Consider the following 13,192-nt stretch of genomic DNA (forward strand, 5'->3'; position numbering starts at 1 on the left):
GTATACTGGCTATCTTTGTTTGAAAGAGGTCTGCTTAGTCTCTCGAGGCATATTATTATAGCCTAAATGCTGTAGTGCATCCACTGTCTTTCTCTATCAACCATTCTGCAAATCATGGTCTTAATATAGATGTTTGTTATAGCTGCGAGCTTTGAGCCGCGTGCAGTTGGGCATGATACATAATAAATATGAATATTGTAGCTTCAAATAGAGTGGGTTTTTTTTTCAAAGTGTACGCTTTACTTTGAAAAAAATAGATGGAAGTAAAAGGATGAATGGAGCATACAAAATGCAAAATATAGATATTTCTGAGAGAAAGGATCTAACATGTAAATCATTTTACTTTATACGTTTTTGAAAGGAAGCTAATGTTTCCATTTCAAAAAATGGTAAACCTATGTTATCAGTTCCTTAATAATAATCTAGAAAGCTGGACTTTCCTGAGATTCAGATAATCTTTATTCATAGTGCTCTGGTCATTCTAGAATCAATTGTATGATGGCAAATTATTTCTTATCTCATCCCTGTCATTGAGAAAATGAATTAGATCTCTCTGTTGTCTTCCTCCATTTTCATCAGACTTGATAATATATATACAGAGTAGAAGACAAAAGGACAACAGAAAAAGAAATTAAAATACTTGTGTCCTAACTCATGAGATGAAAAACAAAACTGAAACACTTTCATTATATATAATGGTGAGAAGAGAAGAGAATTCTTTATTGGCTAAGTGTCATTGGACACACAAGGAATTTATCTCCGGTGCATAAGCTCTCATTGTACATATAAACAGCAAGTAATAAATCACGATCATAAATCATAAGATACAACACTTAATGATAGTCAGAGGATACTAAATAAGCAATCAACACAAATCATACTAGGATACTAAATAAGCAATTAATACCAATTGTAAGATTCAAGCAACAAAATTTTAGTCATAAGAAGATAAGGAACTACCATATTTTTCGGAGTATAAGACACACCAGAGTATAAGACGCACCAAGGTTTTGAAAAGGCAAATTAAAAAAAAAGTTTTTACACTCTGCAAATCTCCCAAAAACGACACGTTTTTTGCAAAAAAGGGCCCAGGTTTTTTTTTCAAAAAAGGGCCCAGGTTTTTTTTCCCAAAAAAGAGCCCAGGTTTTTTTTTCCAAAAAAGGGCATGAATAGCCCTTAGGAGGCTTGTAGAGTGTTCCGGGGGGGGGGGGAACCAGCAAAAAAGTTTTTGTCAAAAAAAGGGCATTAGGAAGCTTATAGAGTGTTGCTGAAGGGGCAAAATTGAGCAAAAAACGGCCCGTTTTTTGCTCATTTCTGCCCTTCCCAGCCCCCAGGAGCTCTCTGAAAGCCTCATACAAGCTATGCACGGCCATTTTGGTGAAGGGGGCGGGGTTTCAGGAGGCAAAAAAAAAAAGCTGTATTCAGTGTATAAGACGCACCCAGATTTTCAGCCTCTTTTTTGAGGGGAAAAGGTGTGTCTTATACTCCAAAAATATGGTAGATAATGGGAAAGATGAGAAGGATAATAGTAATACACACCCTACTAGATGGTTTGACAATGTTGTGGGAATTACGGAATTAGCTGAGGGTTGGCATGAGGGAAGGGTTTTGTTGCAAATTATATTAACAAAGTTTAGAAACAATGCTACTAATTTCAGTGGAACCCGTGGAATCACTGTCTGGGATTGCTTATTCATTGGCGCTCTCTAAACTTTTTTTAATTTTATTTCAATTAATTTGTTTTGTCAAGCGTGTATAAGATAATAGATACATAATATTTTATTTATTTTATTATAAATTTTGTACAATGACAATAAAGACTATACTATACATACAAGATTATGAATACATGAAATGGATACGAATAAATGGGGTTGTTAGGACAGGGACGGTAGGCATGTTGGTGAGCTTATGCACGCCCCCTTACAGACCTCCTAGGAATGGGGTGAGGTTGACAGTCTAAGGTTAAAGTTGGGGGGTATTGGGGAAGAAACCACTGAGTCAGGTAACGCATTCCAGGCATTGACCACTCTGTTGCTGAAGTCGTATTTTCTGCAACCGAGTCTGGAAACTCGGCTCTTCATTTGAAACATCATGCAGTTTTGTTTAGACTAAAGTTTTCTTATGGAGAATATGGAAAAGTCAAGATTCATTTTCTCTTTAACGACAGAGAAAGATTGTGTAGATTTGGTTTTCATCACACAGATTTCTGTGTCAAACACTGTGCTAATTCACATAACGTCTTAAGCACCTTTATAATTGGATTTGTGTGTCATCCAAACTTAGAGCGTGGATAAGGAATATATCTTAAATTGCATCTGATTTGGTTTTATTTTGCTTATTTAAAACATAGTTAGCATGTCCAAATTTGGATCAGTGGTTATTCTATAATGAAAGCCTTCTTAGTTCTCTTAAGAAATATGCCCTCAGTATCACTGCTTCTGGGCTCTCTTTCATGTTCTGAAGTTATATAGGGCATATTTTTAATACACACACTCATATAAACACAAAGGCTATAAATTCTGTAAGAATGAATTGCTCCTACTAGAAAAAATATTTTGGATACTGACTTCAGAAAATCTATTAACATGAAAGATGTAATCACTTTTTAATATAATTTTAATACCTCTGGTCCTTCCAAGCCCTAGACATCAGCTAAGAAAATTATATAGATGGAAGAAAGTAGATGTTAAAAGGATGTTATATTCAAGAGATGTGCTCTCTGTTGATCTTGAGATATTCTTAAATTGGAGAAATAAGAAAATGAAGCATTGCATTTTCTGTTTGTTTCCATTTATTATTACAACTTATGTCATATTATCATTATTGCATTGTTTATGTTTGTTAATCGCACTTACAATTTTTTTAAAAAAATGAAAACATTTCATATAATATAATATAATATATAATATAATAACATAAAACTTTATCTCTAATAAAATTGATGCTGGCATTATCCCATGAAGTAGTTAACTAGCCATAGCACTAGGCACAATGAAGTGGATGCTTCAGTCAGTTTCCTTTCTTGCTTTAGGCACCAAAATATAGGTATTCCTTGACTTATGACGCATTGCTTAGCAACCCTTTAAAAAGGTATTTATGACCCGATTTCTACATTCTGATAGCTGTCCTCACCACTGCTGTCATGTGACTGAATTTTAAATGCTTGCAACCAACCTGTATTTATGGCCATTCACACAACCATGATTTATGATGTTTTTGTCAAAAGTGGGCATTTACTTTTGGTTTTGACAAAAATACCTTATAGACAATAATAGGTTTGCTTAATGATGATGGAGTCACTTAACAAGCATGGTGACTCAATGACAATCTGTGATAAACAGCTTTATTAATGTCACGGCTTACAACCAAACTGGGCAGGCTTCATTATGGTTGTTAAGTCAAGGATAACCTGTATCTTGGTTGGCCAAGGATAATGTGTCCCTTGACTTGGGGAATGAAGAGGGAGGGCACCATTTGCGACTTCACTGCAGGGAGCAAAATGTTTGAGCTGACCTGTCATGAAGTAATATATCTGGCATGCACATAGAATTTCTATTTTGAGGCTCATTAAAAAGTTTTGAAGCTCATTAGTGAGTTTTTGCCCTCATTACTGTTTTGGGACAACAGCTGTTATGAAGCAGATGGCATTCAAGCCAAGAGAAGAGAGAGGAAGGAAAAAGAAAGCTGCGATCAGATTGTCAAGGAAATGGCTAAACTTTAAAACCAGCCTCTGGATCCCTCGTGCGTGAAGATTTTCCTTCAGTATGATGGCTAAATTAAAACTGCTAAGAAGGTGGGAAAACTGAGAAAGAGAGACATTGTAGACTGCACCAGCCTTTGCTTTTTTCTCTGTTAATTGTTTTAAGCTTTCCTCACCAATGCTAAAGAAGGTGCATATCCATGCTCTTTATGTATTGCCTGCAGAAATCCGATAACAAGCAGAGGTTCGACATTTATTTCTCTGGGATTTTTAAAATTACATTCCGGCATTAATCAGAACGTTGGACTCGAGATAATATGGCCCTTTCTGATCCTAGGAATCTATCTTTTCAACTGGCATTTCCAGTCATGTTTCAATCAGCATTTAACTTCATTTCACTATACTCATCTCTAATTTCTTAATTTCCTTTTATTTTTATTTTGCTGATTTCTTGTGTCAAACAACAACAACGTTGAAAATGTGTGAGCAGGACCAAACGGTATTTTTCTGTATAGAATCTAGTCATGCTAGGCACGTTATCTATTATTACTACTACATCCATTAAAAGGAGTGCAGTGGCTCACAAGGGAAGGACACTGGGCTGACGATTGGCAGGCTCAAGTTTGAGATCCAGGTGCTGCCGCAGGATGGGGTGAGCTCCCATCACATGCTCTAGCTCCTGCTGAACCAGCAGTTCAAAAGTGGGTGACCGCAAATCAATAGATAGATACCACTTCGATGGACAACTTAATGGGGACATAAAGGGACCCTCCGACTTGGTGCCCCTAGAAAATGGTGATGTCACTGTTCAGTCCTCTCAACCAGGAAATACCTTGGTGCTCCTGACATGAATATAGTACTATATCCATTGCAGCATTCCTATTATTCTTGAAAGAGGGGACATCTGACTGTAATTTCAGACTTTTTTTAGTAATAGTGAAATCACCTATTGTACAACATGGTAAATCAACTTCTTCCATTTTTTTTTCTTAGTAGAATATCGGGCAGGATTTCATATTAAAATATCTTAATTTTATTTTTCTTCTAGTGCCAACAATATGCCAAAGCAGGTAGAAGTACGAATGCATGAAAGCCATATGAGTCCAGTGGAACATCGACCGAAGAACCTCTGTGTACGGCTCTGTCTTTCACTCAGAAAAAATATGCTCCTTTCACTTACTGTTTTTGGTAAGTCAACCTGAGGAAAAAAAATATTGGCCAAATTAATTAATGGATTAATGTAATATGTTCTGATATCCTAAGATGACCCCCTATCTACTCCTTTTATTTTTTCACTTTTTCTCCACCATGCTTTGAACTCTATGCAAAACACTTGTCATGGTTCTCTCATTTTGAGAGAGTCTCTCAAACTCTCTGCATGCCCCGTTTTTCACAAAAAATGAGGTGTGCAGAGGGTTTGGGAGGCCACCAGAGTGCAAAAACTTTTTTTTAAATTTACCTCTTCAAAATCTTAGTGCGTCTTATACTCCGGTGCATCTTATACTCTGGTGCATCTTATATTCTGAAAAATACGGTACCTACTTTGTTTGTTTATTCAATTTATATACAGCTCACCCAACCCATGATTTAGGATCAAATCACAACATAAAAATAGAAACATATAAATACATACCACATTAGCAGAGTGTGCTTGCTTTTTCCCAAGTTAAATGAGGAAACGGCAATTCATGTCCCTTGTGTTTCCTGCCAGAAGGCTGATAGTTTTTTGCTTTCTCTTTTGCTGTGCACTTTCAGAGACTAGACCAAGCGATACAGTGATCTACTTTTCTCAGTTGCCTTCTGGGTATAGCAGCTTCCAAATATGGAATAGTTTTGACATTTTAGTGTCGTTCCTTGGCTTCCTGCCCAGACTTAACTAAAAAAAATAAAAAATTACAGTACTGTGAGAGGAAGAGCCAAATCTGTAGCCTTCACAAAGTCTTTCTTTATTCACTTTAGCCTGAATGGATAGCTGTGCTGTTTGTTGAAAAAGCTAAGCAAATACTTTTAATGTCCCCCTGCTAATAAAGATTTTGAAACTGAGTTTATTTTTACATGCGCATTTGGCTCTGATTGACTGTTGCAAGATGATTGAGAGCCATTCCTAGGTTGATCTCCAACAAGTATGTTGAGTTACAATAAAGCATGGGACATCATTCAGTAGTTTTTATTGCAGCAGTTGCTGTATTGCCAAAGGAAGAAAGATTGCAGGTGCAGTTTTTTTTCCTAAGTGAGTTTTCAGAATGTTTTTTTCCTTTTAAAATATGACTAATTATGACAGCCAAATGATGGGGGTCTATAGGTCATTTTTTTCCATTGCCACAAAGAGACAGTTAATACAGATTGGCAGTTAGCTATTAATGGGGAATAATGGTTTTGTATGTGCCCCCTGTTTCCAAACATATATGTTTGTCAGCCCTTTGAGTTCAGCCTGATTAAGAAACTGGCATAGTAACGATTCCAGGAATGTGTTTTACTAGAATTGTTGCCCCACCCCCACCCCTTTAAGGAGAACAGGATGAAGGCAGCGTTGTTCTTTCTCACACTTTCTATTTTCCCAGGCCTGAGCAACTGTTGTCTTTCTCCTTCCTCTTTCTCAAGGCCAGAGCTAAATTCCCCTAGAGTGCTTCATTCATGTATTGCACATCTGGTCCATACACTTTTAAGAAACTTTTCCAATATCTCACCATGTCTGAAGAAAGAGAGAGAGAGAGAGAATGAGAGAGAGAGAGAGAATGAGAGATCCACAAAGTATTAAATCAAACATTCTTATTTACTTAGTAAATAGGATTTATCAGCCCATTATCTTGTTGCAAAAATTATTTTCCTAATATTTCTTACTTTAAATTCAAAACAGACATTAAATATTGTTATGAGAGAGTTTCACTTTTTCAAGTACCAACAAATGTTAGGGTTTTATTAAATTTTAGTGCTTATACAGGATCGAATTTCTTTAAAGGACAGAAGGCTTAAGACCTTCTTGTGATTTAAGGTTTATTTTTAGATAGATGATAGATAGATGATAAATAGATGGATGGATGGATGGAAGGATGATATGGCATAGCATGTGAGTTCACAATTCTAATATTACAATAGATTTTCGTTTCCTAACACATTTCTGGTGGACTGGTTTCCTGTGGAGACCGATTCTCTTATTCCCTTTTCAAATCTGCTTTCAGCACTAACTGACAAAATTCCAAGTTCTGCTTCTGAGTTTCTTAGTGAGCGAGGAAAACTGTCTTTCAGAATAGTTTGCAACTGACGCTTGAGAGACTGTACCAGTAAGCTAATTTACACAATGATTAGGAATATGCCTAATATGTTTGTCCGTTGTCCTTTTCAGAATCACAGGGTCAACAGATATAAAGTCTACTAGACCTATCTTGAAATGTTTATGCAGCGATACTTGATACCCCAAAATTCCTTTAAGAAGCATTCATTAGTAAATGACTTCTGGTTGTCAACAATTAAAAATGCTTACAGCACAGTTGCATCATTCTCCAACGTTGGTGGAGACAGCGGTCATGCATGGTTAACTCAGTCAGTAACCAATAGAACTGAGTCTACCAAAGTGATGTCATCGCCTCTGAGGAGTGTCCTCCCCCTTTTTTAGACCCAGCTCGATCCGAACTGGCTGTGCTAACTGCTTTCGCCTCAACTTTTCAAGTTATTATAATTACCTTTAATTGGTTTTTTTCTAAATTTCCCCTAAATCATATCCAAATTGGGAAGAATTATCTGGATAGCTCCTTGGAGCTAGTTCTCTCAATGAGCCCCTGGGCTTTTTGAAAAGGGCTTCTTCGAGGCTTCTACCTCCTGAGCTTACCGTCAATTTCAGAGACTCTCCTGCAAGCAGCGCCTCCCAGCACCGCCCGTTGGAGGCTCCGCTCAGTGCTGCTGCCCCTGCTGGCCTCCCGGGCTTTTCCTCTTGCTGCCAAGCCGCCAGCAGCCGCCGGCGCCAGGAAGCACCACCGCTGCACACCACCACCGCTCCTCAGCGCTCCCGCCTCCACCGGATCGCCACTGCTGCTCTCTTCAGCATCTACAGCCTCTCCGCAGGGCCTTCGACGCCCTCCCTCATTCTGCAACCTCGGCTACCTCATGGCGCCCAGCCCATAGGCTTTGTAGCCTCAGCGGCCATGTTGTTGTTTTGGCGCGAAGATCTCCGGTGGCCATTTTGGGTACTTCAAGGAGTCGTGAGTACAGATCATGGCCTCATCTCCTGCCCCTGAGCCACAAGTGCCTCCACCACCAACAAAACCCCTTCTTCTGGGCCCCTCTACCAGAAGGAAATTTCTCCCCCACCCCGTCGCCACAGCCGCTCTTACTCACCTGGCAAGGCTGATATGATATCTGAGGCCATTGAACATGGCATAGCAGCAGCCCTTAAACATAGGTCTTCTAACTACTCTACTCCACGCAGATCTGCTTCTTCTTCTGGTTTCAGATGCAGGGATGATGATCTCTTGGCTTCTTCATCGCATGAGCTCCCTAGCACATCTAGTCAACCTTCGGTTTTTGGAGAAGAGGAACGTCCTGCTTTCTTTCGCTTTCTCCTTTTTAAGGCCAAGAGGATCGCGGGCATCCCTTCACCTAAAGCACTTCAGGGAACGGAAGCGGACAAGGTAGACACTACTGAACCCATCTTCATCCAGCCCAAGGTGGAAAAGGAGGTGATTCCGTCTCCCAGACTCTTCATAGACATGGTCCAGAACCAATGAGCATCACCAGGTACAGGTCCCCTCCCCAATACCTTGGACAAGCACCTGTATAACGTGGGACCAGAACTCACCAAGGCTTTAGAGGTACCTTCTATTGACTTATCTATAATTGGCCTTTCTTCTCCTAACGCAGCCTCAGCGGCTCCTGAAGAGGCTCTTCGCCCCGAAGACAAGAAGATAGAACAAACTCTGGTCAAGGGTCACGAGGCCTCAGCTTGGGCCATTAGGGCGGGTACCTCTGCTTCGTTCTTTAGTCGCTCTGCTCTCTTATGGCTAAGGCAACTTCACCCGGCCAGGGATTCTAGGGCTTGCAGAAACATTAACAAAATAAAGGCGGCCCTAGAATACACTGCAGATGCCTCCTTGGGTGTGACCCGTTTTGCGTCCAAGGCCATAGCATCCTCCATCTCCACCCGTCGCCTGCTTTGACTAAAACAGTGGCAGGCGGAAGCCTGAGCCAAGTGAAGGCTAGCCTCCTCTCCCTATTCTTCCTCCCTTCTCTTTGGCCCCCCATTAGATCCTCTGTTGCTGGAGTCCAAGAATAAGCAGAAGGCCTTGCAGCCGGCCACTAAGAAGCAAAAGGGCCACAGTCAATCCTTTTATCACAGGCAGCCCTTTCGTGGTCAGGATGGGGATTCCTCCAGCTCCCGTCTGCAACGTCAGGCTCCCCCCAGACAGGGCCCTTCCTTTTCCAACAGATCAGGCAGAAACAACCAGAGATTCCAGCCCAGAAAGTCATTCAGGGACAATAACAACCGTTCCTACAAGAGACAGAAGTGACTGCCTGGAGGATCTCCCCATGGGGGGATGTCTGTCAACCTTCGCAGATCATTGGGACAACATCACCAATGACGCGTGGGTCAGGTCCACAATCAGATTCGGCCTTCTCTTGGACTTGCGCTTCAGCCCTCTGAACCACTTTGTCCCATGCTCAATCTCCAGGGACCCTCAAAAGAGGCTCCTAGTAGAGCAGGCCATCCATCATCTGCTCCTCATTCGGGCCATTCAACCTGTGCCTCAAGGCCAGGTGGGACGGGGGTTCTACTCTCATCTCTTTATCGTGCTGAAGTCTTGGGGGGCTGGAGAGCAATCCTCGATTTCAAATTCCTAAATCAATTCATCAGATACACTCTCTCCTGTCAATCCTAGAGGGTGTGCGCAGACACAATCTCCTCACTTCAGTGGACCTCACGGAGGCTTACCTCCACGTATCCATTCACAAGCGACACAGACTGTTCCTCCGCTTTGTCTATGCGGGCCGTCACTTTCAGTATCAGGCCCTCCCCTTCGGGCTATCATCAGTCCCAAGGGTCTTCACCAAGCTCCTGTCAGTCGTAGCAGCCCACTTATATGCCAGACCCATTCGGATCTTTTGCTACCTGGATGACATTTTCCTGTTGTCCAGGTCACACAATCAGGCCCTTTGGGATCTTCAGCACATCTTGCAGATGCTTCAGGAGATGGGATTCTCCATCAATCAGGAGAAAAGCCACCTTGTTCCAGTCTCTCGTCTAGTGCACTTGGGAGCCCTCATCGACTCCTCTCAGGGGGAAGTCTTCCTGTCTCAGTAACGACAGATCAGCCTCAGGGACTTAGCCTTCGTGGTACGGAGGAGACAGCAGGCACCTCTTCTCCAGCTGTCTCAACTGCTGGGAAAGATGGTCTCTTGCTTCTCCATCGTCTCTTGAGCGTGGCTTCACAGCCGCTGCCTCCAGTGGTTTCTTCTGCCATTCCAGAAGACCAACAGCAGCTGTTCCCTAGTGAAGGTCAGGTTGACTCCAGAGGTCTTACATTCTCCTGTGCGCTGCTTGGACAGTCCAAGCATGGGTTAACACAGTCTAACTGCCCTAGGACTGAGTGAGTTTTTTATTGTTGACCACGCTTCCCTTTGCCTCTGCAATTCAGTTTTAAAAACTCAGTCTGCCCGTTTGGACTGTAGCAGGGGAGCTCCTCAGTCTTATGACAGTTACACTGGACTCCCCAGAATTAAATAAATCATAAATTGAATAATAGAGTAAATTCCTTAACTGTTGACACGCCAGGAGAATAGGAAGATAATTCGATAGCCGGAGTGACCGCCAAAACTGTCAGTAAGGAGCGCAGGGGTCTGTGAGCTGCCCGGCGGCTGCCGGCGCTCGAGCTGAGGGCGGGAGGTCGCCGCACCGTATCAGCTTTCCCCTCACGTTTTTAGGCTGCCTGGGAGGAGCGCTGAGGCTCTCTAGAGTAGCGAAGGGCTTCCATTGCCCAGCGACTGCAGTGGCCATCTTATGGGGTTCGCGCGCTTTTCGCCGCTTCCCTGAATCAGCGCTGGCCATTTTGAGGCTTTCGCGCGCTTTTCGCCGCTTGCCTGGATCAGCATTGGCCATTCTAAGGGTTTCGCGCTTTTTTTGCCGCAACCCGAGTATTCTCTGAGCCGGGAGCTGCGTGCGCAGCGGCGGCCATTTTAATTGACAAAACGGCACTCCGAGGTGAGCAGGACACAGAGCAAGACGTGTTTCACCTCAGCGACAGCAACCATCGACAAGTGGGCCTCGTCTGGGTTCCCAGCTAGGCCCACCTCGACTGACTACCAATCTCCGCCTATCCTAAAGGCGACACCGGCAGGTTAGAGGGTATTGTCCCTTGGGCTTCCCTTCTAATCCCTAGTAACTCGAGAGGCGTTCTCAGGCCGGCTGGCCATGCCTTGAGCCCCTTCACCACCTCCATCCCAGCCATCTTACCCTGCTGTGCCATTTTTAAACCATGGCAGACAAGGGGTCAGGGGAAATGCAGGCTGGGCCCTCCTCAAAGAGGAGCAAATTAGATCTGGCTCCTAGTGGGAGCAAAGGAGGCAGGAACGGTGCTAGAAGGGCATCCCCAGATCCCCAGGGCTGTGGGGAAAAGGGTAAAGAAAGCAGTCGGAAACACAAGGCCCCACAGCTTCCTAGATCTGATAGGTCTCCAAACCGGGTGGAGCCTTCACCAGACCGATCCCCAAGACAAGATAGGGAGGAAAGGCCTGCTTCCCCCCCAGGGGTCAGGTCACCTCCTTCATCTGGAGAAATATCGAGGGACTCTTCCCCAGATGCCTCCTGGGGGTATCCCGATTCTCCCAGCTCCTCCATCAGAGAGGAATTGGGCCCATGTCAGGCATTGACCACTGAAGAGGACTGTTATAATTCCAGGAGGGGCAGGAAGCGCCCTGCATCCACTCCAGTTCATCCCAGGGAGGACAAAGGGTCCCATCTGTCTGCTGAAATGAGAGAACTAATCTCTCAGGCCATCTCCCAAGGCATTGCTGAGGGCCTACAGCAGAGGGAAGCTCCCTCCACTAGTGGAGCCAAACCAAAAACCCCAGCAACTCAGGCTAGGGAGGCTAACCCCCCATCTCCTGGCACCTCAGTGGCTACTGAGGAGTCAGGATGGGAAGAAGGTGAAATCGATGATTTTGAATTATCTGAAGATGAGGACCTACCCCCCGATAAGCCAGCCTTCACGGGGTTGTTCAAACCCTCTTTGTTCAAGTCCATCCTACACAAGGCCAAGGCAGCCACTGAATTGGGTGCCGTCCCCAAGGGTACCACAGCTTCCTCTTCATCCTCTAAGGACAATAAAGAGGGACTATTTAACGAGCCAGCTCCCACCGTAGATGAAATACCTGTGCCAGATCTATTTTTGGACGTAGTCCAGAGGCAGTGGATTCAGCCAGGTACCCTCACTAATCCCAGCGGAGGTGACAAATCACTTTACGCTGTAGAAGCTAAAATGGAAGAGGTATTAAAGTTACCTGAGGTAGATGCCCCGGTCATATCCCTGACCTCATCCCAAAATCTACCAGCTGACCTTCTAGAAGGTCTCAAGGCCGAAGACAAGCGCTCTGAGAAGGCATGTCACAAGACTCACCAGGCGGCTGCCTGGGCCATCAGAGCATCCACTTCTGCCTCCTTTTTTATCAGGTCTTCACTTCTCTGGCTCCGCCAGCTGAGATTCAGACCCCCTTCTGGGGGATCTCGCTGGAGACACGACATCAATAAAATCATCACGGCGGTAGAGTATTCTGCGGATGCCTCCCTGAACGCAGCCAAATTTGCGTCCAGGGCCTTGGCATCCAATGTTACCTCCCGACGCCTCCTGTGGCTACGCCACTGGCAGGCGGACATGAAGGCAAAGTGGAAGCTCGCTTCCGCCCCCTTCAAAGGGGGGCAGCTGTTTGGGGAGGCCCTAGATAAATTTACCATTGAGACCAAGGACAAACGAAAGATACTACCAGCCACCCTTAAGAAACATGATCGCAAGGGACCTAGTTTCTTCAGAAAACAGACATTTAGATCTCAGGAGAATAACCAAGCCTCCACTTCAGGCACCTACCAGAGAAACTACACTCAGACGGGGGATAGGGGTCAGGATAGGAACTCCTACAGTAACAGGGGCAGGCAACATCAGTCGCAGCCCTTTCGGAAGCCCTTTTGTGGCGGCTCCAACTCCCGCCAGTTTCGTAGAGGGAAATGACCACCAAGGGACACCTCCCATAGGGGGTCGGCTCCAGATGTACGCCGACTTGTGGGAGGAGATCACCTCGGACTCCTGGGTCCTGAATACAATCAGGAGGGGCCTAGTACTAGAGTTCCTATCATTTCCACAAAGGAAGTTCATCCGTTGCCCAATTCCCAAAAAACCCCAGAAAAGAATTCTCATGCAGATGGAAATCGACCATCTGCTCACAATAAAAGCCATAGAACCCGTTCCAAGGGATCAGGAGAGGCAGGGATTCTACTCCATCCTCTTCCTG

At 44.0% G+C, this 13,192-nt stretch overlaps 1 protein-coding gene across 2 annotated transcripts in view; it reads left to right on the forward strand.

Moving 5' to 3' along the window:
• Positions 1-13,192, forward strand: part of SLC1A2 (solute carrier family 1 member 2) — a 121,254-nt gene that overhangs the window by 60,866 nt on the left and 47,196 nt on the right. For both annotated transcript variants that reach the window (XM_081949059.1, XM_081949060.1), the window contains exon 2: positions 4,752-4,891. In XM_081949059.1, the coding sequence (XP_081805185.1) occupies positions 4,752-4,891 (140 nt within the window). The remainder of the gene's footprint in view (positions 1-4,751; positions 4,892-13,192) is intronic.

This window comes from Natrix helvetica (assembly GCF_964273705.1).
Source record: "Natrix helvetica genome assembly, chromosome: 1".
Classification (NCBI taxonomy): domain Eukaryota; kingdom Metazoa; phylum Chordata; class Lepidosauria; order Squamata; family Natricidae; genus Natrix; species Natrix helvetica.